The sequence below is a fragment of the Haliotis rufescens genome, unplaced genomic scaffold (genome assembly GCF_023055435.1).
Source record: "Haliotis rufescens isolate VD_foot unplaced genomic scaffold, xgHalRufe1.0.p SCAF_6, whole genome shotgun sequence".
In the NCBI taxonomy this organism is placed as follows: Eukaryota; Metazoa; Mollusca; class Gastropoda; order Lepetellida; family Haliotidae; genus Haliotis; species Haliotis rufescens.
The window spans coordinates 22,437,950-22,463,773 of NW_025964334.1; the positions used below are offsets into that span (position 1 = coordinate 22,437,950).

General features: G+C 40.7%; 2 protein-coding genes across 2 annotated transcripts in view; one reads left to right on the plus strand and one right to left on the minus strand.

The window, feature by feature from the left end:
* Positions 1-25,824, plus strand: part of LOC124150788 (prothoracicostatic peptide-like) — a 92,902-nt gene that overhangs the window by 22,288 nt on the left and 44,790 nt on the right. Inside the window, exon 2 of the mRNA XM_046522861.2 lies at positions 20,182-20,267. The gene's annotated coding sequence lies outside the window, so the exon portion shown is untranslated. The remainder of the gene's footprint in view (positions 1-20,181; positions 20,268-25,824) is intronic.
* On the minus strand, positions 10,362-11,258 carry LOC125374811 (early nodulin-75-like). The gene has a single exon (XM_048386470.1). It carries the CDS (start codon positions 11,256-11,258, stop codon positions 10,362-10,364), a length of 897 nt encoding a protein of 298 aa, XP_048242427.1.

Here is a 25,824-nt window from a genome sequence, read left to right on the forward strand (position 1 = left end):
ACGAGTACGGTATGGCGCTGACAAACCTAGAAACATATTCGGGATTCGAACTCACAAACATCGGTTTCTGGCGTGCCCACGGGACGCAACTCTGCACAGCGAATTGCGGCGCCTTGGGCGACTGGTCTATTCGTGCTCCCTGCAGGGGAGTGACTGAAGAAACCAAGGGACAGTTTTCATTGAATCCATATACTTTAACGCCAATAATGACATTATTACAGTTAAATCACGGCATGCCAACTTAATCTTGAGAGCCCAAAGTGATGCAGGCCCGATGAAACCACGAGACGTTTAACCCCGTGAAACCACGAGACGTGTAAACCCGGTAACCAGGAGACGTGTAAACCCGGTGAAACCACGAGACGTGTAAACCCGGTGAAACCACGAGACGTTTAAACCCGGTGAAACCACGAGACGTTTAAACCCGGTGTCACGTCATAGGAACGCAACGCCACACAGCGAGCGCTCCCTCAGCTCTGTGGTGGAGTGGCCAAGTTGTCTAATAGTCCGAAACTCTTTTGGTTGTAGTCCGCGTCATACCAAAAGACGTTAAATGATGGTACTTGTTGTTACCCTGTCTGGCGCTCGGCATTAAGGTGCTAAAACAAGGACTGGTCGGCTCGGAGTCAGTATACTGTGTCTGAGTGGGGTATTCATGTTAAACTGCGGCATGGTATCTCAGTGAGCTAGCACTATAAATCGGCATCAGTCCGGACTAGTACAAGCAGCCACACAAACACACACGTACTACATGGACGTCGCTATTTAAGTACAATAATCTTGGACGCGACGTTAAACCCCATTTCACCTCACCTCACCTCACCTTTTGGTTGTACGTGACAGAGTGGTTGATATTGAAGATACAAGCTGTTAACTTCGCAGGATATATGATAATTAATACCTGTATGGGCAGCAATTCGGTCAAAAATGCAATGTTGAAATAAAAGACAACAGTACGCAATAATGGTCAAATGTTACATATACAGAATGAATGTTACAAATAAAGGTCATTATTGACATACGGATACTGAACTCAAATTACAAAACAATACCAATTGACAACTCGCAAACAAAAGACATGTAAAAAAAGAACAATATGTACTAAACAGGTCACAGCACAGGAAGGACAATAAACTGCTAAACGACAACGTCGACAATAAAGAACGCCAGATGGCGCTGCAATTTGTAAAACATTCCGATTTTAATCGGCCTATACGGCCGTGTATGTGATAAATGCATGCCGAAGTGCTCAATGTCACATAGAACTGGTTCCACTGCAACAATATTTACAGAGCAGCCATCTCGGCAATTATGGCGTTCAGATATTGTGTCGAAACATGTCGAAATTCTGCTGTTTTAACGGATAACAAAATCTCGGACAATACTGAACAGAGTCTCGTTTTCAAATCGGTTTAATTTTTACAGTTACATTTACACCATCAGACAAGAAATTTAACATTTTACATCTCTGAGCTATATAATAATCTGAGGTAAACCGAATGGCCGCTCACATACCTGTTCAGATACGCTGACACTGGGCTGATATTAACAGAAACTGCATCCCGGCAGAGATGATAAATCTTTTTTTTACACTTCATTGTATGTACGGGGAGCGAGACTTCAATTCTATTGACAATAACCATTTCATTTATATCATGTAGCAATCAGAATAATTGCTACTTGTCAAATTGTTCAACTTTTCAATTATTCAAACGATGCCACTAAGACAGATTAAGATTATCTTCGGCTGGTTTTACTCAATGATGAATATCATTTTGACACCGAATTCATAGCAGGACAATATATACCAGAAAACATAACACTATTTCATGTCGACGTAATGACATGTTTGCCCTATTTACATTCTTAAAAAAGTATGGTCCAATACAATAAATCTCGAATCCTGGTTAATATGGCTCTAACATTGGCACAGAGCCAAAGCAGTCTGTAAGCCTTGACGCACAAGTCAAAACAACATCACAATAACCATGTAACCTACCAAAGAGATAACTATCGCACACCTGTATAATTTTTTGGCTTTCCTCTCACATTTAAAGTACATCACTTGCTTGCCAAATTTAAATTCATAAAAGTATGGTTCAAAACCATAAATCTCACATCGTTTATAACATCGCCACCGAGCCAGAGCAGCCAGTATGCCCAGACGCACAAGTCAAAATAACATCACAATAACCACGCAAGAGACATACTGTTCGTCAATATCACTTCTCCTTGAATGGAATAACATGTATTTCAAAATTGTAAATTGTCAGTCCATTTTCCCCTATCTTCCACATTTTTACCAATCCACGAAACACCATCACAATGTTGAATTCATGATTAATTGAATCCTCGAATTTATCCTAGATATCTTCAATGACCATTTCGAATCAAACTTTTATCTGTTGATACAGAGAAGTGAATCTCATCAGTTTGTTGCCATTATGCCTGGTTTTGATTTTCAACACAACCATAACTTTCCGACATATATGTCAGAACTGCAAATACGTTTACTCTTTAGTGCTGTATCACTTTACAGTTTCCGCCTAAATATGCAAAAATCGTTGCCATTTTGTGAAACACTTGCAAAACACTCTGGTCTGAATAATGCCGAACAATTAACTGAGATCCATAAAGTTCATTTAAAAGAGTTAGAAAAAGAATTGCGATTCTAGTATCCCATACACCAAATTCTTAGAATTCTTTAAAAGAAGAAAGAAATATAAAACATAGGAATTAAATCATGCTGATGTAGCCATCCTGTCATCATTGAATTGGTTCATATTTCAAATGAATATGAGCTATTTTCTTGCAAATTTCTTTTTGCATATCGTTAATGTATTTAATTGACATTATTCCCTTAAATGTAAATTTCGAAGACAACGGAGTTGTCAGTGAAATTCTAAATTCATTATTCCGCAAAGAAGTGTTTAATTGCTCTCACTGTAATTTGATACCTTATATTATTTTGTTAAAAAAGGCGTAGGTGGAATTTAGATAGTAGTGTTCTTTCTTTTAGAAGGATATCCTTCTGTTTGTTTTCTGAATACCATGAATAATAATTACTTGAATATGTCAATATGTCAATTTTAAAATATAAAACAAATAATACATATTATTGTTTACTCAGTTTCTTATCTTTTAACGCGCATAGTTAAATTCCACGGGATTTTCTGTCAAGTATTATCTTATGACGTCATTGCAGTTTAAGGACGTTATACGATTGTGAATTATATTATATATTATAGGCCACCTATTTTGCATAGTTCCGTTAAACATCAGGACATAATGTAATGTTTTTGTCATCGTTTGTCGTAAAATAAACGCTTTTAATACTTCAACAAGGGCGTCCAAGTTGAATGGATGGATAAGACGGCTTTGGGTGATAGTGATAGGGCGGAAAGGGAACATTATGACATGCAATAAAACATCATTATTGTTCATTGCGTCAGTCGAGTGCTCAAGAGACATCCTGCTTTGACTGGTGCATGTACCGTCAAGTGTGTTCAATCTACAATACTGTGCCAGCGTTAAGGATTCTGTCATTTCAAGCCGAAGAACGCCCGCTTGACTTGACATCGTCTTCAGCTACGTCGGTCGCCGTCGCAGCTAACCTTTGATATTTGAAGCATCTAACTAAGTTGCCACAGTGAGGGTTATCCTACTCCTTACCTTTGCACACCTGCAATGTCGGCATCTTTGATCACCCACATCAATCGATATTTGAACCAATCAACGTTCAGCACGTTTAAATGATATTGCAGAACGAGGCTGAAGAGTAGACAAAAACTGTGCCCTAAAGCGAGCCACTTGCAATGTTTAGCTCGCAATCAAATTAGTTTTTAGTTTAGTATTTGGCCAATGCTTAGATCATTTCAATTGCTTCCACGCCGAAACATCAAACCAAATAATGATTTATTTTGAAAAAACGTAATAGTAGCACTGCTTTGAAGCTATTTTACTTTCGTTTTTTAACAGCGAATCTTGCTCTTAAATTCTTTAGTACAAACATGATGTAATCAAAACGGTATAAATCCTCGTTTTAGCAGAACGTCTTTACCGGTTCACGTGGTATCCGATGCTGCCTCTATTATGGGTATTAGGCTAGTTCTCACACACCTTATCTCTTAATTGCATGCATGAGATTCTGATATTATCACTGCAGTGAACATAACACTTTATATTTTACCGCAGTGAACTTAACACTTTGACGGAATTATTGTTTTACAAGAGTTACCTCCCCGCAAATTATCCCCCCCCTTTATCGTAAGTGTCTCGCCCGAACACAAACTACTGACTTCCTATTTACGTTAGTTCCAAATTGACAAGGCAAAATATTGACAGAGTCATTTATGGAGTTCATTTCGCTTCTTGTCGTTTGTTATTCTCTTGAAAATGTTCCGTCATAAACTGTAAAGTTCTCATTTAACTCATCAATCGAGACTATTCGTTTGTCAAGGCGCCATTTTAGTTACTTGACAAGCGTCTATTCTTTCGTTTCCATCAACGGTCTGTCAGATTTCTAAAATATTTAGTTGATTTTTTATATCCTATTGTATGGTGAACAGTCTGTTGACATGAAATATAGCTTTTTGTTACTTTTGTTTCTATTTTTTTAGATTTTGCAAACGCGAAACTACTTTTTAAATGGAAGTGGTAGTGAAACGTCCCTGCGTGTTAGAAAATCTACGTTTCCCGGAGACAACTACACAAAAAGGATATAATAAATAGGAAACCTATGATTGTGGGTTTGAATCCCGGTTCGCCGTGAGCGGTTCGTTCCTTTCTAGGTTTGTCAGCACCATTTTCGTGGTCATGGGTTTCACCCAAGTGGTTAACGTTTGAGACCTGTATCACTTCGGACTGTCCTCCCACATTAAGCTGACACGTAGGGATATATCCAGTCAGTCCGGAATACTGTTCAACTCACTCACTCACTCACTCACTCACTCACTCACTCACTCACTCACTCACTCACTATGAAGTTGGGAATCAGACTCTCCAACTGATACAATATATCCTACTGTAAAATGATATTAATGATATAGGTAGCATGTTATGACATTTTAATTTATGCAACACTCTTGCGATGAAATCATTACCTTGTAAGAATGCAGATGAAACTTTTGAAGGAACAACGCGTAACTCGTAGGAGGTATTTTTGTGCTATATTTCATCTCAGGTGTACTTTATCATAAATACTAATAAAAAACCAAGTCCATAATTCTAAAGAACCTTTGAGGTGTTTCATATTGAACACACATGTTATCTTCCAAGCATGTGTTATGCAGTTCACTGTACAGCTTCACCAGCGTTCTTGAGGACAAATACTCGTGTCCCTGCAACGTGTAATCCATGACCTAGCAACACCGTCACCAACTAATCATATCCTTCACCATTCGACCAGTCGAAAGGTCATTGCGTGTGCTGTGTTATCGCCGCTACGGTATTCTGCTTTAGAACATAAGATCATAATATAGGTGGCATGAAATCATAAAATAGATAAGGGACACTAGACACAATCAAACAACTGTCAAAGTCAAGGAAATGTGTGATATGTGTTACGTCCGGTACGTGTTTATCACCCAACTTGTAAACGTTTACGTCACGCTACCATACACCATTATGGCCCACGATGTTGATGTAGTAAAAAGAGACTAACGGGATATTCTCGCATATGCACTAAGTATACTCATGATTATTGGATTTGTCCAAACAATTAGAAATGCTGTCGGAACGTTACTAGGCTCAAGCAGTTACCGCAAAACAGAAAACTTAAGGTCCAAAACATCAGTATGATACTCGTATCAAATACATTTCCATCCAATATCCATTTCTTGTGTGTGTTCCCGTGTGCCATGTCTTCCCATGTACACGTGTTTTTCATGTGAGCGGTTGGCTTGCCTTTGCGTGTGTTTGTGACGCGGGTTGGCCGGGGTGCGCTCGCCTTTTCGCGAACACCTGGTGTCATCGCTGTTTAAAGGCTTCGCGCATATATGTGTTTTTTTCGCTTTTATTTGCTTATGTCATTTTTATCAAATATGAAACTTGGGAGTATATTTTCTTTGCCTGTCAGTATAGGTGTACGTCGGAATGATTAAGAAGGCCTGTTTCCTCCCTGTCAGCTGTTGTAACCAGTACCAGGATTTAACATCTATTAATTGAATCTTAAACGTTTACCACCTCGGTAAGATATAAAACGTCAACGGCAGAGAATAATCAGACTTGATTGTCCACCCAAACAGATTCCGTTGGGCGTAACACTCAAAATAGCGGTGAGAATTATATTAATGGATCACCGTTCGCGAAAAGTAAGCATGGCCTGCCCTACTGGTACAACCCGCCACATTTTCAAAAAATGTGTTTGTGCCTGACTCCACACAGAAGTGAGTGAGTGAGTGAGTGAGTGAGTGAGTGTGTATGGTTTAACGCCGCTTTTAGCAATATTCCAGCAATATCACGGCGGGGGACACCAGAAATGGGCTTCGCACATTGTATCTATGTCGGTAATCGAACCCGGGTCTTCGGCGTGACGAGCGAACGCTTTAACCACTAGGCTTCACGGTGCTTACCGATAAATGATTGTTATCTGGGTGACTCTACATGGATTGAATAGGTGAGTATAGTTTTACGCCGCTTTTAACAACACTCTAGCAATATCATTTCGGCGACACCAGAAATGGGCTTCACACATTTTCCTCATATGCTGAATCAAACCCGGGCTTTCGGTGTGAGTCGACAACTCTTTGACCACCGGGCTAGCCATTACTCGCTACTTTTGGAATTCAGAGGGGTGTTTGTACTCACTGCGAAAAGGAGATAAAATATTTTAACATAATGCCATTTCATATTGACAGTACTGATACCTCGGTTCCCATGACAACAGTCCAGATTATCGGCGTCCGGATTACAAAACCATGTTTCCACAGCAACGAGATCCAAGAGGTCCTTTATTTCTATAATCCCAACTTCAATCGTAAAACAAACTACAGAGCTGGATGAAAGGTTAATGTATGTTTCTATTGAATAGAATAAAAAAAACAACAACTCTGTTTCCATGAATAATTGTGAGATTCCATCAGTTTAAAGGCTTGCCCATCCTTGCATTAGGGCTGATCACGTGAAGCGATTGCACGCATCTTGGCTGTACAGGAAATGTTAAGAATTGCGGCGAACTCGTATTTTGTTCTCATATCGGTCGCAAGCGAATATTATCTTCGTCATTATTTCTGACGAGTAAAAAGTGTTCAAACCCCAGATGCTTTTTAATTTGACATTTATTTCCGATCATTTTATCCAATTTCATGAAAACCAAGTATAGCGTTTTTGCTATAATTGCTTGAGATCATCACGGAGACCATAGCCGCGAGAAATACTGAGGTAGCACATCGCGACAAGACATGACTGGAAAATGATACACTGACAGGTGAAAAACGACGAAAAACGGATGCCCATCACTGTCACATGCGTAATATGCATATGTAGACTGAACATGAATGAACGAATGGTTTATTTGTAGTACATATGCTTTTCCATACGGTCGCGAATCGTGTAGATAAAAAAGTTTCCGAAATGAGGATTACAAGCATATGTTTTAGCAACCCATGCTTGTCTTAAGAGGCGATTAACGGGATCGGGTGGTCAGGCAAGCTGACTTGGTTGATGCATGTCATCGTATCCCAAATGCGTAGATTGATGCTCATGATGTTAATCATTGGATTGTCTGGCCCAGACACGATTATTTACAGACCGCCGTCATGTAACTGGAATATTGCTGAGTGCGGCGTTAAACAACAAACTAACAAACAAATAAACAAATTACGTGTCTGACGTAGCAATGTCGGAAGTAACGAGGCGTCCGGAGTAACAGTGTCTGAATTAACCAAGTGTCGGGAATATTGGTGTCGGAAGTATCCGGAGAGATATCGATGGTCTCCCACGGGTAAACCATCAAGTGGTGAGCAGCTTCTGAGAAACGCGGGGGCACGGGTGGCCAAGTCGTCTAAGGCGCTGTGCAGAGTTGCGTCCCTTGGGCACGCCAGAAACCTATGATTGTGGGTTGTAGACGTTGTAAACGTCTGAAACCTGCATCACTTCGGGCTTTGCTCCCACATTAAGCTGACACGCCGCGATATGACTGGAATAATGTTAAAAGCGGCGTTAAACCCAACTCACTCACTCTGAGAAACGTAAACAGCCAGTGCCATAAACAACAAGGAAGTTTTACATGAACATCATATTCATAAGTAAAAGACATGACTGAGCGAGTGACTGAGTGAGTTGGCAGAGTTTTGCGCGACATACATATGTAGAAAATGGACGCAGAAACAAATATACTCCCGAGGGACGCACAAAAATAGTCCTTGTACCTACAGCGCAGGTATTTCAATATCCCGTGAGATAGAAGGATATGCACACTTTGTAAGGAAGGTTACGTCGAAGATGAGTACCATTTGTTATTGTTTGTGTCCGTTGTAAAACCCTGCGTGAGAAGTACCTACTATATTCATATCATACCCAACGCGTTACAAATAGGTGTTTTTGGCATCAAGGGATGGACACCCGGCTATGTCTATCGATTATGCAAGTTGCTTTAGAAAGATCCACGTTGACTGATTATTTCATTTGTTATATATATTATGTGTTGACTGACCACCTGTATGGACATCGGCCGGAGGCCTACATTCTTTAAAAAGAACATCGAATAAAGTGCATCAAGAGAAGTAACGGACGTCTGTTGTTTCATCCATCAATCATTACCACTGTCCACTTGATAACTGAATCAGTCCAGGCTCTAAAGTAATGATCTAAACGTACAGTAGATAAAACCATTTCATTACATTTCAGGACCTTCACATTGGTTGCAAGGACCCTTAAAATGTATTATTGGGGGTCCCCTGACGTCAAGGTAAAACCCTGAGTTTGGTTTAACGCCTCTTTGAACAGTATTCTTGTTATATCACGGTGTATCTGCTGAATGTGGGAGGAAAGCCAGTAACGGTGAACATCCAAGACGTTTACCACTTTGGTGTAGCCCACGTGCAGAGGTATGGTGCTGACAAACCTAGAAACAAACATAAACAGGGCGGACCGGGATTCAAACCGACAATCACAGGTTTCGGGCGTGCCAAAGGGACGCAACTCTGAACAGCAAATTGCGGCCCCTTAGACGACTAGGCCAACCGTGCCCCCAATTTCCTGATGAAGAATACGAGGAGGGTGCGAGTGAACACGGGAGGGAAATTTCTTGCGGTTAATGATTCAGAAGTTTTTGTTTTCACAGTTTCAGGAAAGCAATAATGACACCCTGGTCAGTGAATAAACTTTGAAACACATTGTCAAAATAATGGTATATGACATTTATAAGTACGATTGTGAGAAGAATATAAAAACTTTGATTACCTAAAAGAGAGGAAATAATAATCAGCTTTGACATTTGTTATTTACTGTATTTTAAAATAATGTAATAGATCTGTATCGAAATCGCACCAAACTCATAAAAAGATAATAATGGAATAATGTAAACAGCAGGTGAATTGCGGTCAACCACTTTCTAAAATAACGTTATCGAACAACCAGAATCAACGTGTTCATATTCAGAAAAATCACATATCACATATCGACACCCCTTTATATATACAGACATATACCCACACGCGCGTAGATAGGATACAATTTCAATATAATTTCCCGATAGAGCATGCTTCGGAATTGGTAGGGAAGTTTGGATGTGGGTATAGGGTTGTTGGAAGGTGGGTGTAGGGTTGTTGGTAGGTGGGTGTAGGGTTGTTGGTGGGTGGGTGTAGGGTTGTTGGTAGGTGGGTGTAGGGTTGTTGGTAGGTGGGTGTAGGGTTGTTGGTTGGTAGGTGTAGGGTTGTTGGTGGGAGGGTGTGGGGTTGTTGGTGGGTGGGTGTATGGTTGTTGGTGGGTTGGTGTAAGGTTGTTGGTGGGAGGGTGTAGGGTTGTTGGTAGGAGGGTGTAGGGTTGTTGGTAGGAGGGTGTAGGGTTGTTGGTGGGTGGGAGTATGGTTGTTGATGGGTTGCTGTAGGGTTGTTAGTAGGTGGGTGTAGGGTTGTTGGTGGGTGGGTGTAGGGTTGTTGGTGGGTTGCTGTAGGGTTGTTGGTGGGTGGGTGTAGGGTTGCTGGTAGGTGGGTGTAGAGTTGTTGGTGGGTGGGTGTAGGGTTGTTGGTAGGTGGGTGTAGGGTTGTTGGTTGGTGGGTGTAGGGTTGTTGGTGGGTGGGTGTAGGGTTGTTGGTGGGTGGGAGTATGGTTGTTGGTGGGTGGGTGTAGGGTTGTTGGTGGGTGGGTGTAGGGTTGCTGGTAGGTGGGTGTAGGGTTGTTGGTTGGTAGGTGTAGGGTTGTTAGTGGGGGAGGTTGTAGAGTTGTCGGTAGATGGGTGTAGGGTTGTTGGTAGGTGGGTGTAGGGTTGTTGGTGGGTGGTAGTAGGGTTGTTGGTAGGTGGGTGTAGGAATGTTGGTGGGAGGGTGTAGGGTTGTTAGTAGGTGGTCGTAGGGATGTTGGTAGGTGGGTGTGGGGTTGTTAGTAGGTGGTCGTAGGGATGTTGGTGGGTGGGTGTAAGGTTGTTGGTAGGAGGGTGTAGGGTTGTTGGTAGGAGGGTGTAGGGTTGTTGGTGGGTGGTAGTAGGGTTGTTGGTAGGTGGGTGTAGGAATGTTGGTGGGAGGGTGTAGGGTTTGTGGAAGGTGGGTGTAGGGTTGTTGGTGGGTGGGTATAGGGTTGTTTGTTGGTAGGTGGGTGTGGGGTTGTTGGTAGGTGGTCGTAGGGATGTTGGTAGGTGGGTGTGGGGTTGTTAGTAGGTGGTCGTAGGGATGTTGGTGGGTGGGTGTAAGGTTGTTGGTAGGAGGGTGTAGGGTTGTTGGTAGGAGGGTGTAGGGTTGTTGGTAGGAGGGTGTAGGGTTGTTGGTAGGTGGTCGTAGGGATGTTGGTAGGTGGATGTAGGGTTGTTTGTTGGTGGGTGGGTATAGGGTTATTGGTGGGTGTAGGGTTGTTGGTAGGAGGGTGTTGGGTTGTTGGTAGGTGGGTGTGGGGTTGTTGGTAGGTGGTCGTAGGGATGTTGGTTGGTGGGTGTAGGGTTGTTGGTAGGAGGGTGTAGGGATGTTGGTAGGTGGATGTAGGGTTGTTTGTTGGTTGGTGGGTGTAAGGTGTTGGTGGGTGTAGGGTTGTTGTGGGTGGGTGTAGGGTGTTTTGGTGAGGCGGTTGTTGGGCTTTTGGATAAGGTTATTGTTGGTGTTTCTGTTCATGACCCCATTAGGTATGACATATCGCAGTGAATCGATTTTTAATCAAAAGACTCATACAACTGTAATTCTTTAGAAGCCATCTCGGACATCTATAGCCTGCGAACCACTGTATGTATGTCCTTTGATACAAATGTTATTTGATATTAATTACTTTTTTATTTTCATCCTAAGGACACAATATGTCAAAGAAGACTACTTTCAAATTTAATTTTAAAAGAAGGAGCTATTTCCATTTATCACATGTGGATCGTGCACCTGCCCTAGTTACCATTGTGCCGTTCTACACATAATAAACCGATTTATGGGACTTTCTGCAGTAGAGTAAATGTACATTTATAGTAGGATGTTGCTACTGCATACAACAAATATAAACTAACTTTATAAAAATATTAATATAGTCTATCAGAAAAGGTTGCACTTAGTCACCTACCACACTATTGTGTAATGCATTTAAGGAAAACATTAAATCCTTATATCTTTCATGTGCTTTATCAATTACCATTAGTACATAACAGTATTGTAACAACAAAGGCTCGCTAACGCTTTGAGCTATTTTTGAAGCATATTCGTTGCAATGACAATACAATCAGCAAATGTTCAATTTATTTCTTTTTCTAATGTGTCAGTTCATGTTTGAAAAATAACTCCTGTGGCAACTTTATTTATGTCTGTAACAAATCAATGCGCACAATCCATTTCTCAGCGCATTGACTCCAACGAAGCAAATATATTTTGCTTCAAAATCATCAATCTGGCTATTGTGTTACTTATTTAAGAAGACAAATGGACATCGGGCATGGCACGTTTTAGGTGCAATCTCCCCATTGTAAACGAATAATACTTCCGGTTTGATACTTTTGTGACATGTTACGGTGAATTCAGGCACGACAAAGTCGATACTATCAGACAATGAATATATATAGAATACTAAACTCGCGCCCGTGTGATACCATTTTATGAAACAAGTGAATACATCTGGTGTCAGACAACCGAAAGCGAGTCAGATACTAGAACTATTCACGAGTTTCATGAAATTGGTATTACACGGGAGCGAGTTTAGTATTTTGTTTAGTACTTGCCGTTTATAACTTTATAAAAAAGATATTCACAGGATAATCCTATTGAGTCTAACAGAATCATACTTGAAACACGGTCTACCTGTATTATTCAGGGGTCCTTTCCACAACGCTATCGTTATTGTAACTTCCATACTCCAAGATAGACTTACGACAAAAGGCCTTGAGGAACGGGGCCCCGCACCACAAAGTTTACAACGACGTCACAATACTCTTTGACGTAATTTGTGCCTTGTGACGTCAGCAGAGACACAGGGTTGCTGGGGTAATCGCGTGTGCAGAAGCTTCTGTCAGTGATCTATCATCTCTATACGCAATGTCTACACGCAATTAGCCAAGGCATGTTAAGAGTTTTCAATATTGTTAGTGAAACTTGTTCCCGCAGAACATAAGTGTGCGCTTGACGAGTAAACACTGTTATACCAGTGTACTGTTAAACGGGGGATCTCTTCACTATATTACTCATCAGGAATTCTACCTCATTATGATAGATTGTGCATAGTGGTGAAGAGAATGTATGTACATGTACTTTGATGTCACACATTGGACCACTTTGTCTCTAGAGACAACACCGTTTACAGAAACCTGACATTGTCACACAGATACCTGACATTGTCATATACATACCTGACTGTGTCATACACATAGCCGACATTGTCATACATATACCCGACATTGTCATACACATACCTGCCATTGTCACACACATATACGACATAGCCATACACATACGCATCATTGTCATACAGACACCTGACATTGTCATAAACATACTCGTCATTGTCATACAGATATCTGTCATTGCCATACACATATTCGTCAATGTCATACACATACCCGTCATTGTTATACAGATACCTGACATTGTCATACACAACCCGTTATTGTCATACACATATCCGACACCGTCAAACAGATACCTGACATTGTCATATACATACTCGTCATTGTCATACAGATACCAGACATTGTCATATACATACCTGACATTGTCATACGGATACCCGTCATTGTCATACACATCCCTGACACTGTCATACAGATACCCGACATTGTCATACACATACCCGACATTGTCATACAGAATCCCGACATTGTCATATACATTCCTGACATTGTCATACAGATACCCGACATTGTCATACACATACCTGACCTTGTAATACAGAATCCTAAAATTGTCATACACATACCCGACATTGTCATACAGATACTCGACATTGTCATACACATACCCGACATTGTCATACAGATACCCGACATTGTCATATACATTCCTGACATTGTCATACATATACCCGTCATTGTCATACACATACCTTTCATTGTCATACAGATAATTGACATTGTGATACAGATACCCGACATTTTCATACATATACCCGACATTGTCACATAGATAATTGACACTGCCATACACATACCCGACATTGTCATACAGAATCCCGACATTGCCATACATAAACCTGACATTGTCATACACATACCCAATATTGTCATACACATACCTGACATTGTCATACACAAAGCCGACATTGTCATACATATACCTGACATTGTCATACATATACCTGACATTTTCATACACATATCTGTCATTGTCATATAGAATCCCGGCATTGTCATACAGATATACAGATACAGATATACATTCCCATACACAGACCCGACATTGTCATACACAACCTGACATTGTCATACAGAATCAGGACAATTTCATACACATACCTGACATTGTCATACAGATACCCGACATTGTCATACACATACCCAACATTGTCATACACATACCTGACATTGTCATACAGAATCCGGACAATTTCATACATATACCTGACATTGTCATACATATACCTGACATTGTCATACACATACCTGCCATTCCCATAAACATACCCGACATTGTCATACACATACCCAACATTGTCATACACATACCCAACATTGTCATACAGATACCTGACATTATCATACACATACCTGCCATTCCCATACACATACCCGACATTGTCATACAGATACCCGACATTGTCATACACATACCCGACATTTTCATAAAGAATCCCGACATTGTCATATACATACCCGACATTTTCATAAAGAATCCTGACATTGTCAAACACATACCCGACATTGCCATACCTATACCTGACATTGTCATACAGAATCCGGACAGTTTTATACACATACCTGACATTGTCATACAGAATCAGGACAATTTCATACATATACCTGACATTGTCATACAGATATCTGACATTGTCATACACATACCTGCCATTCCCATACACATACCCGACATTGTCATATCCATACAAGACATTGTCATACACATATCTGACATTGTCATACACATACCTGACATTGTCATACAGATACCCGACATTGTCATACACATACCCAACATTGTCATACACATACCTGACATTGTCATACAGAATCCGGACAATTTCATACATATACCTGACATTGTCATACAGATACCTGACATTGTCATACACATACCTGCCATTCCCATACACATACCCGACATTGTCATATCCATACAAGACATTGTCATACACATACCTGACATTGTAATACACATACCTGACATTGTCATACAGATACCTGACATTATCATACACATACCTGCCATTCCCATACACATACCCGACATTGTCATACAGATACCCGACATTGTCATACACATACCCGACATTTTCATAAAGAATCCCGACATTGTCATATACATACCCGACATTTACATAAAGAATCCTGACATTGTCATACACATATCCGACATTGCCATACCTATACCTGACATTGTCATACAGAATCCGGACAGTTTTATACACATACCTGACATTGTCATACAGAATCCCGACATTGTCATACACATACCCGACATTTTCATAAAGAATCCTGACATTGTCATACACATACCTGACATTGCCATACACATACCTGACATTGTCATACATAGTCCGGACAATTTCCTACACATACCTGACATTGTCATACAGAATCAGGACAATTTCATACACATACCCGACATTGTCATACAGATACCCGACATTGTCATACACATACCTGACATTGTAATATAGATACCCGACATTGTCATACACATACCCGACATTGTCATACAGAATCCCGACATTGTCATACACATACCTGACATTGTCAAACAGATAGCTGACATTGTCATACACATACCAGACATTGTCATACACATACCTGACATTGTCATACGCATACCCAACCCGTGAAGGTCCGGGGTAGAATAGGTCTTCAGGAACCCATGCTTGCCGTAAGAGGCGACTAACGGGATCGAGTGGTCAGGCTTGCTGACTTGGTTGATACATGCCATCGATCCCAAGTGCATGGATCGATGCTCATGATGTCAATCACTGGATAATCTGATCCAGACTTGATTATTTACATAAGTGCGGCGTTAAACAACAAACAAACAAACAAAATATACACATACCCGACATTGTCATACTCATACCTGACATCGTCATACACATACCTTCCATTGTCATACAGATACCTGACATTGTCACACAGATACCTGACGCCTAATATCCGATGCGACGTGACTGATGCTACCATGCCTTTGACACAGGCATTCTGGTCTCCTCTGTCATTTATGCGCGACTGGAATTATTGTATTGCAAAAACCTTTCCCAATAGAAGCTACAAAACAAAATACAGCAAACTTGTTTCAAAAATAATATAATGGATTATTTTACACATACCTATTACGATTTCAGTCATGCAATAATATTGTAATAATGTCATTTATGTTATTTCTCGCTTTCATCTCATAAACAAAGACGATCCCATATGGAACTCTATGTATCAATTGATAATGAAAATTGCAACTTTAAAGTTTTATCACCTTTAATCTTTTTTTCAAGTAAATCGACTTCTGTCATTCACGTTGTGATTTTAACATTAGGCTTTCCTTTGCACTGACCATTCAGGAAACCCATTCTCCTTTAATTGGATACAAATTATATATGTCGTTCCTAATGAGAATAGTTAACTTTCTTAACAAACACAGGGGCACTAAGTTGAACCAATTATTACAGAATGAAAAACTAATATTTGTATTTCGACCCGTATGAATTGGTACCTAGCAAACAAGTAAGAAGGTATGTGAACATCACAACAATGTTTTCACCTACACAGAACAAAAATGTTAACATTAATTTAGACACACCGAAAGTAGTCTTCAATACGTATATGAAGGTGGCTACATGTACATACTAATTAGTGCAAACGCAGAACCATTGTTGACATTAGTGTTTAAACATGTACTGGGTTCACTGAAGACTAAAGATTACTTTGAGCCTTCAGGCAGAACTTCGAGATTGAAAGTATTAAACACTGGGTTTCCTGGTAACCCACCAGTGCTCTCTGTGCACTACAGCAACATGGGAATACAAAATAGCATTAATTTATCTGCGGTTTCTGTAATGGTCAGTATGTACCTAGATATAGCTTCACAAGGCCTTCATTAAGCATCTTACTCATTTCTGAACACCTGATCGTATCCAGGCCATCGAACCGATTCGTGTGGGATGACAACATATTTCGAGGTATCACCCTGTGTAAAGCATTAACGGGTTAATGTGCTGTCTGATAGATTATTGGTTCACTTATTGTTCCAAAATAATCATTATTGTACCGGGATTACCAAGTTAAAACCTATTGAGATAGTATGTAGGACATATAAGTAAACATTGGCGGGATAAAAACGTCAAAAGGACGTTCGTTAAAAGATTAACGTCAGATGACGTGATCATAAAGAAATTTCCACATAGGCAAATCACGAAGGGAAACTATGATTCATATAAAAATGAAAGAGAGTATGTGTTTTTGTCGACATCCAGTTGCTAAGAAATGTTGGCAGCAATGTAACAATGTCCATCGATGTTTGACATTTATGTGGAGAACGTGCTGGGTTCGTCTCGACATATTTGATTGGCCAGAACACCTTACCACAACACATTAGGGAAATTACGGCGTAATCGATGATATAATCCACCATGTATTCTAAATAGGCACAGTGCACATACGTCACATAACGGAGGGGACTGAGCTCTTAAATCGCTACCCTTTTGCATTAAGGCAATTAAAAAATCTATTTTCAAATCGAAACAAACACAACTCATTCGCACGAAAAATGCTATGGGGTGATTTTGAAATTTTCCAAGATGTCACGTGGTCAGCGTTCGAGAATCTGGGCTACGTGAGACTTGGTTATACTCCAGCTCTATTTTGCGCGATCTCAGCGTTACATTCATGCCTGCCTTTATCATAGAGACTTGCTAGCCATTGAGAATGTCGTTATTTGTTCACGCTTTTTCTTGAATAGAAATATTTGACCCAGGCGGCTGTAGAGATCTGTGTGAGCAGCTGAATAAGGGAGTATAATCACCCACGCATTAAGTGCTGACGGTTGATAGGGTACTTCGCGAACACCTGGTGTCATCATTATACAGCTTTATTTGTGAAGGTGTTGGTATTTTCAGTGCATGTGACTCGATTGGATGATACATACAGAACTAAAACGAGTATGATGAGGGATCTCTTATAATTCGGGAAATGGGAACCTGATACATAAGATGACACAAAGTGTAAAGTTACAAATATATCAAATATTAAGCTTTCACGTTTTGTTTAAATTTGTGGATGCAGTCAGAGCAGTGAAAATGGTGTGAACATTGCTGACAAGGTGCATGCACGTAGGACTATTGTCAGCACTGTGCTCGCGATCGTGAGTTTCACCAATGTGGCAAATGTCTGAGACTTGCATCACTTTGGGTTTTCCTCCCACATTACACGCCTTGATATAACTGAAATACCGTTGAAAGCGGCGTTGAACCCAATTGAAACCCTCACTCGTACCTCTATTCGAGGTTTTACGGTTACCACAATAACAGAACTCGTATGATGATACCAAGAGTACTTATCCATGAGAAGAAAGGTTTGAAACACAAATTTGGGGTCATTTCTACAAGTTATGTAGATGATAATGTTCTGTCAGAAGAAATGTTGCATATTCAATAAGAGAGTGCGTGTCTTTGAAGTAGGACTTACGTCAGTCTCTTTGCGCATTTATGCTCAGAGAATAAAACTATTATATTGCCCTTGCTAGGCTATCGTAAATATTTGCATTAACTTATTGCTACGAAAGAGCTGCTATCACAAGACAGAATAATCCTTCTTTGTCTGAAACCTGTGTTGTCGTGTTAAAAATATGCTGTGTTTCCAGTGGGTAACAAACTTTACCATTCTTGGTGATAGAAGTTGTGTGCTGAAATAAACCAGGGACCCGGGAATAGATATCATGCATGTATTAATCAGATCGGATGGTCACGCCTGGTTACCCCGAAAGTGTCATCGGACGCCGACGGCGCGGGACGTTGCTCATAATATCAACCACCGGGTTGCATTACTATAAGTCTATCAGGGCGTGCGATTTACAAAAGGTTTGGGACAATGAGACCGAGGTCGTGGTTGACCATAGAAAAACATATCTATGTCCATGAAATGATGTAAATCTGCCAGCTACATTGGAAAGTATGTCTCGTGTCTTAAGCCTTTGTTGAGATAAAGTTGTTTCAAACCAGGCGTGTGCACGGTGTGAGCTTACATGGGGAATGACAAATATATCAGTGTACGTTGACAGCAAATGAATGGTCGATGTTTGTTGTAGTCGTTGTTTTCGAGTTCTTTATAAGGTTAGGGACAGAACGTGCATCTGTTGCAAAACATTGCAGTTGTAATATAACGGAGCCTCATTCCTGCTAGGAGTCATATCGGTGTGACTGAAAGGTCATTTTATTGGATATGTGCGTACAGCTATAAGCCATTAAGTATCGCGACCAAATGTTATCGAATTTCTTTGAAATATCGGAGACTGTGTGGGAAGCGTCTGTAATGTGATAATAACGGAATTCTGTACGCTCCAAAGAAAACGGCGTTAACAAAGGACACGACTGTACAGATTTAGGGGATGACGTCATTACACGACAAACGTCTGATTTCTTTTTCATCATTGGTGTTTGAACTTTAACTCCAGCTCCAAACTTTCCAGGCAGTAACAGAAACTATCAGAGAGATGTTGTAAATTGTCATATACGCGACATATCGAGTTGACAAGTATTGAATTAAGCACAGCAGACTCGTGTTCTAAAGCTCCGTTATATTGACTACATCCAAAGATATTGATTTCAACGAGACACGATAAGATAGACTCTGAAGAAGCTTCGATCGGAACCTTTCATGACCAAACTTTGCCAGGTATATGCGAGTGGAAGTATTCAAGAAGAAACAAGGTTAGCACCATACATCTTAAGACACTTATAAGTCTGGTAACCCCACAATCAAGCCTATAGCAATTACTGCTATCACCGTGTCATAACCACCTAAGATCAATTGGACACCAGAAAGATCGCCATTTCTAAGTATCCCCATTTCCCACGTCGCATCCGGAGCGTCCGTTAATGCTTGCTCTTTCAGACCCCCGTACAATCAATACCCGGACTTCACCTCACCGCCTTCCTGTGGGGCGCTGCCGGGTGGTGCTTATCGATAGACGCCTATCGATTGATTACCAATGTGTCTCTCCGACCAACAGGTCCATATTGTTGTCAAGACGCTGAGAGATCGTCCGCCCCTCACCGCTGTTCTTCCTCCAGTGGTGGATCAGCGCGCGCGAATCAGAAGCCGTTAGTGCCACTGAGGGTCCCGCCCACCGCCCCCTGCTTCGGGGGTAATTAACACACCACCTCCTCCCCAACAGGTAGCATACTATACCCGCAGGTTTATCTCTGCTCTGTCTTTCACAGAGGGAGCCAGAGCGGACACGGAGATACCGCTGAGACGACACGACGACGACGACGACGACGAGAACGCTCCTTTACTGACACTTAAGGTAGGTCACTATGCAACCACTCTATGAAGGTCCTGCTTCAACTGTGAAGCTTCAACACTTTGATGGCAGCTTGTCGATGCCTACTAGAAGTTGTTAATGAATTGATTAATTTAGGACTTTAAAGTTGCAGAACTATTTCCAAATGTTCTGTTCAAAGCATTCCTTCCAACAACAAGTTAAAAAATATTGTTTTAGAAAGGATCTTCCTAAAATATATTATTCATTATACAAATAGAAAAAAAAACGAGCAGTAGTAAGACTTCATTGATACGTCGATTGTAGGTCAGATTTACAACTGAATAACGATTATATACGTATTTTACTATACTGTATGTTACATGAACTATTTGCACCTTCTGTCCACCTAACAAACTTTATATTGCTATTGTACTATAAATGTATGTATTGAATCTCTTCATACAAGTTAGCTAATGGAATTACAAATCCCAGGACGTGTATAAGTTTTCGTGAAAAAAGTGTAGTGAACAAAGTTCTATTTTCTCCTGGGGCCTTAAATCCGTCGGATTAATTTTGTCCTTATTAATCTGTGCGTATTTTCAGTTCGTATTACAATGGAGCTTGCTGTGACTTTAGAACACAATAATTAAATCCATAAGAGTGTTGTTTGGTTAATGAAAAACTGTGGGTTGTTAGTATACAGTCTAACCTTTGTTATAACCACCCATTGCTTTGACAATTGAATTACTTGTATTAAACTGATTTAAACGGGAGAGCAGGCATGCATTTGTGTATGTGTAAGGACTTAAATCAGCGAAAATGTCTATTCATTGAGAAACGTTAAGATAATTCAATTTCATTTATGGAAAATAACAAAAACAGTGATTGATTGAATTAATACAACATTCATCGCTGACCCAAATCAACGTCTCAGTGAGAAATGTCACACTTCAAACAAGTGAAGACATGATACGGAATATCTACTCCGATGATTATCATGAATGCGTTTGACTTGATCGTCATTTGGAGAAACAATTATTAAAGGAAAGGAACACGATGAAAATTTTCAAAATAAAATCTAAGCGACTACTTTAAAACACAGATGGCGTTGCACTGTCTAGATCATATGAAGGGAAAGCATATGCCGTTCCTGACGCGGGGGAGAGTAAGCTGACGAGACATAGAATGAAGGGATTTAGACACTGAGTGGTCTTACTTAAACATTAAGGGTCAGATAGGGAGCGTCAATCACAGTGTTCAGATGTTCTGTTAACAATTCAATCACTGCGATCGCACTGCCAGCTACGGTTAGGGACCACGTTAAACTGCCTGCCTATTCGGAGAGATAAATGTCTTCCTTCTTTGTGGTTATGTTGGATTTTAAGGATGGGATTTTAAACGATATTGGCCTCTTCATTGAGTGAATCTTTGAACCTTTGCATCAATGCGATTGGGATGGACGCATGTGAGTAGATCGTGAATGTGGAGGTGTTTTTTTTTATATACAGGACAAAGTTATGTCCAGGAATATATGTCCAGGGGTAATATATAGGGGTATATCGTTTAGGGTTCTCGTTTTACACATTAGGTTGATGGGCGTTAGATGAATGTGAGCGGTTTTAGTTTGGTTTGAAAACTATGCAAGAACCTATTATTTAACTGGTTGCAGCTTGTTTTAAGTGTATTTAGCAATATTCAAGTTGGCTTACGTTGGCGGACACCAGAATTGGCGTCATTGTACACATTTGACAAATCGGGCCGGGTCTTCTGCAAGGCGAGCTATCCCATTGACCGCTAGGCTACCCTACCGCCCCTCACGTCTTATATTTCTCTGTGGCGAGGTAGGTTCAATACCATTTTTTAAAGGAATGAGATGACTTCCCTGTATGCAAGTGATATCAGCGGTATGGACAACATGTGTCGTCGAAGAGCGCATGATCCATGCCTTAGGCAGATGATAGATGTGTGGAGATACAGCTGAATTACAACCATTAGATCGTACTTTCGTGTTGCTGAATATCGGCCTATGTTGCAGCGTAAGTCTCATTTGGCTCGGGATTTGAGAATTAGATTGAGTAAGATATACGTTATCTATACGCGGCAATTAGAAGCAGGTTGTTGGACAGCAGGTAGACAGATTGTTGGTGACTGCAACGCCTCCATGAAGATGCGTAGAATAGAATTATGTGGCATTTAGAAGCTGTTATATCAGTGAAGACCATGAAGCCATCTGTGGTGTTGGGATGAAATGGGATTTATCGTTGGAATTATTCCCCTTATGCAGCGACATGCATGCACACGCCCGACCTAATGCCGTTTATATAGTGCTAGTCCACCAGATATCTGCCATGCCGCAATGTAACAATATCCCACGAAGACACTGTATATTGACTCCGAGCAGAGCAGTCCTTGTTCTGTTTCCGTAATGCCGAGCGCCAGGGAGGGCAACAACAAGAACCATATTTGAACGACGCGGCCGGGGATCGAACCACCGACCTTCCTCTTTCTGGGCAGATGCCTTATCCACTACACCACGGAGGCGGTCTGAAGACATTTGAAAACCGGTGTTGGGAACAGTGACCTTGGGGGTCAAGCTATTGAGAAATGATACCATATTGATTTAAAAAGAAACTTGATGTTCGCCAGTTGTTCGAGAAACTAGTGACCATGTTCATCCCTACCGATAAGCAATTGATTCTTCTGTAATCAGTCCACAGTACACAGTTATCAACGACTACGGGTATTTTATAAAGCCATAATTTCATCCGTTATAACAGTATATATCAATGGGTTTGCAAAACGCCATTGAAAAAAACAGTCACTATATTGTTACCCAGAAGAAGCCAAAGAATACACTTTGCAGCTGTGCGTACCTTGTTAATAAGAAACTCCCTAACTCATTCACTCAAACACTGCAGTCTGTCTGAATACACACTAAGGTTGTACTTGCACGCAATATGACAATAAAAGCCAAGTAAGGTCCCACCTGATGTCTGTCATGTCAAACACGATTATAATCAGCAGCACTTTACAATGTAAAAGATTAATTTTCTGGGCGTTTTTAAAATATCTAAAATGTTGATACTGAAGAAGGTTTTCCATTAAGATGTTGATTGAAAATTCATCAGCGGTCTTGTCGTATGTGCTTAGTCGGCAAGTCTTGTGCTCTATTGTTGTCAAAGACTACATAGTTTGTATTCTCTGCGCCCAAGGGAGATGCACTACCCCCACACCTGCCCTCCAATTAAAGTATTGTTGACTCATTATTTCACGGGAAATTGCCGAAGGATTGAACAATACTCTCCAAGTAATGAGTTTTCCAACAGAGACTTTGAATCAGAAAATCAAGTAATTAGGCGATACATTGCAGTCATGTAATTGATTGAAAACATAATAAAGATTAGCTGTTTCCATGTCAGTGGGGACACTTGTACAATGTGCCACCTTTTCCGTGATTCTACCTGACAAATGTTGCATTCCCATACATCGATCAATACTAGAAGGCACCTTCAGGATGCTGCCACAATATTTAAGTGTTCCATCGCTCCATCCTGAAGACCCCATTTTCACTACTCCCCCTCCGTCATAAGACGCCCGTCACATTTCCGACCCTAAACCACACATGGCCCCCAGATTAGGCGCCAAAGACCATGAATAATTTATGATCAATCGGCACGTAAAATAATGGCTACAGATCGGATGAAATCAGTTCTTCTTTGATTTAGTCGAAAGGAGTTATGTTAAAGGTCACCATTTATTCGGGAAGGAACACATTCAAATGATCTCGACCACTGTGTAAAGAACATTGAAAACGATCATTACCACACGTCGGCACGACAGGGGAAATTCTCAAATTTTTAAATGATATAAATTTAATTCCAATCATCTACGGTTTTGTGATTCATTTTCCGTGGCATCCATCACGGGCTTCCTGCGGCTCAAATGTCGTGTACAAGCGCCAGAAGGTTCCGAATACTAAAAAACACATGCAACGCGGTTTAGTTTAAACTTTCATACATTTTCATTACTCAGACACAAGTGAGGCATGCAATGCCCTGACGCAGATGCACCTTCGAAATACAGTTAGTTCCAATGGCCATAAATACGTCCATCAAGTTTTGGTTTCGCTTTTCACACAGATATTTTGTTGATCAAGTTCAATTTTAGTCGTTAAGGTTCTCCCATGTTCTTTCATGACTCGAGACGGGGATTTACAGCAATATAACGAGAACCACTTGACATTATCTGTAGGCTTCTCTCTCCTTCAGCGCTCCATGGTTATGTGTGTGTCAGTGCAGAGTCCGATATAACGCCCTCTTTAACAGTATTTAACCACATTACCGTGTGTCAGCTTAATGGAACGACAGCGACAATTGACGCAGATCACTCTGATGAAAACTACGAATCCCGGTGGGATGTTGACAAACCAACGATCATACTTGGGTAAAATATTGGAATCGAACCCACAACTATCGGATCCTTGTATCCGGGTTACGGTTTTACTGAAGTGGTAGTGGTAGAGCATCCGCTAGGAGAGCGGAAAGTCCGGTGTTCGATCCCCGGCCGACATACCAAAAGACGTTAAAAGATGGTACTTGTTGTTACCCTGTCTGGCGCTCGACATTAAGGGGCTAAAACAAGGACTGGTTGGCTCGAAGTCAGTGTACTGTGTCTGAGTGGGATATTCATGTTAAACTGCGGCATGGTATCTCAGTGTGCTAGCACTATAAATCGTCATCAGTCCGGACTAGTACAAGCAGCCACACACACACGTGCATGCACGTCGCTAAATATGTGCAATAATCATGGACGCGACGTTAAACTTCATTTCACCTCACCTCACCTCCATGGTTTGATCTAGCCGTGTCATATCAAAGTAAGTTAAAATGGTACTTGTTGTTTCCTTGCCTGGCGTTCGGTATTAAGGGGATAAAAGAATGACTGGTCGGCTCGTAGTCTGCATACTGTGCCTGAATGGAATATCCATGTTAAACTTTAAGCACTGAAATTGGCATTAGACTGTACTAGTGCCAGCAGACAACTTTTTCTCGAGGTACGATATAAGAATTACCGTTATATAGGTACCAAAAGCCTTACCTGTCACCAAAGCGTTCAACAATATATTATATCATGTTAAGCCAACGAATTCATAACGACAGGTAACATTCCTCTTAGGCACTTACAAAAAAAACCTCACACAACTAAATGTTTTCCGGAATGTCTGAATGCTGACTGTATAAAATGTTACAAGAATAAATATTGAAAAAAAGGACAAGACTCTTTCTGTATTCACAACTAATATCTACTAAAAGCAGTGTCCGCTGTACGTTTCCGACTATATCATGAGCATGTGTTTAGGAATCACTATCCAATAGTGATAACACCAGGTGTGATGAATGTGAGCGTATCCTGCCCCAACGGTGGAACCGTCACAAACACATGCAAAGGCAAGTCAGCTGTTCACCTAAATAAACACAGGAAGAGTTGGTACAGGTCTAAATAGGTAATTGCATCGGACACAATTTTTGTCACTAAAGCGCCAAATTTGAACATGTCCTCCACATGTCTGAAAACAAGAGCCCAGATCTGAAATAATATA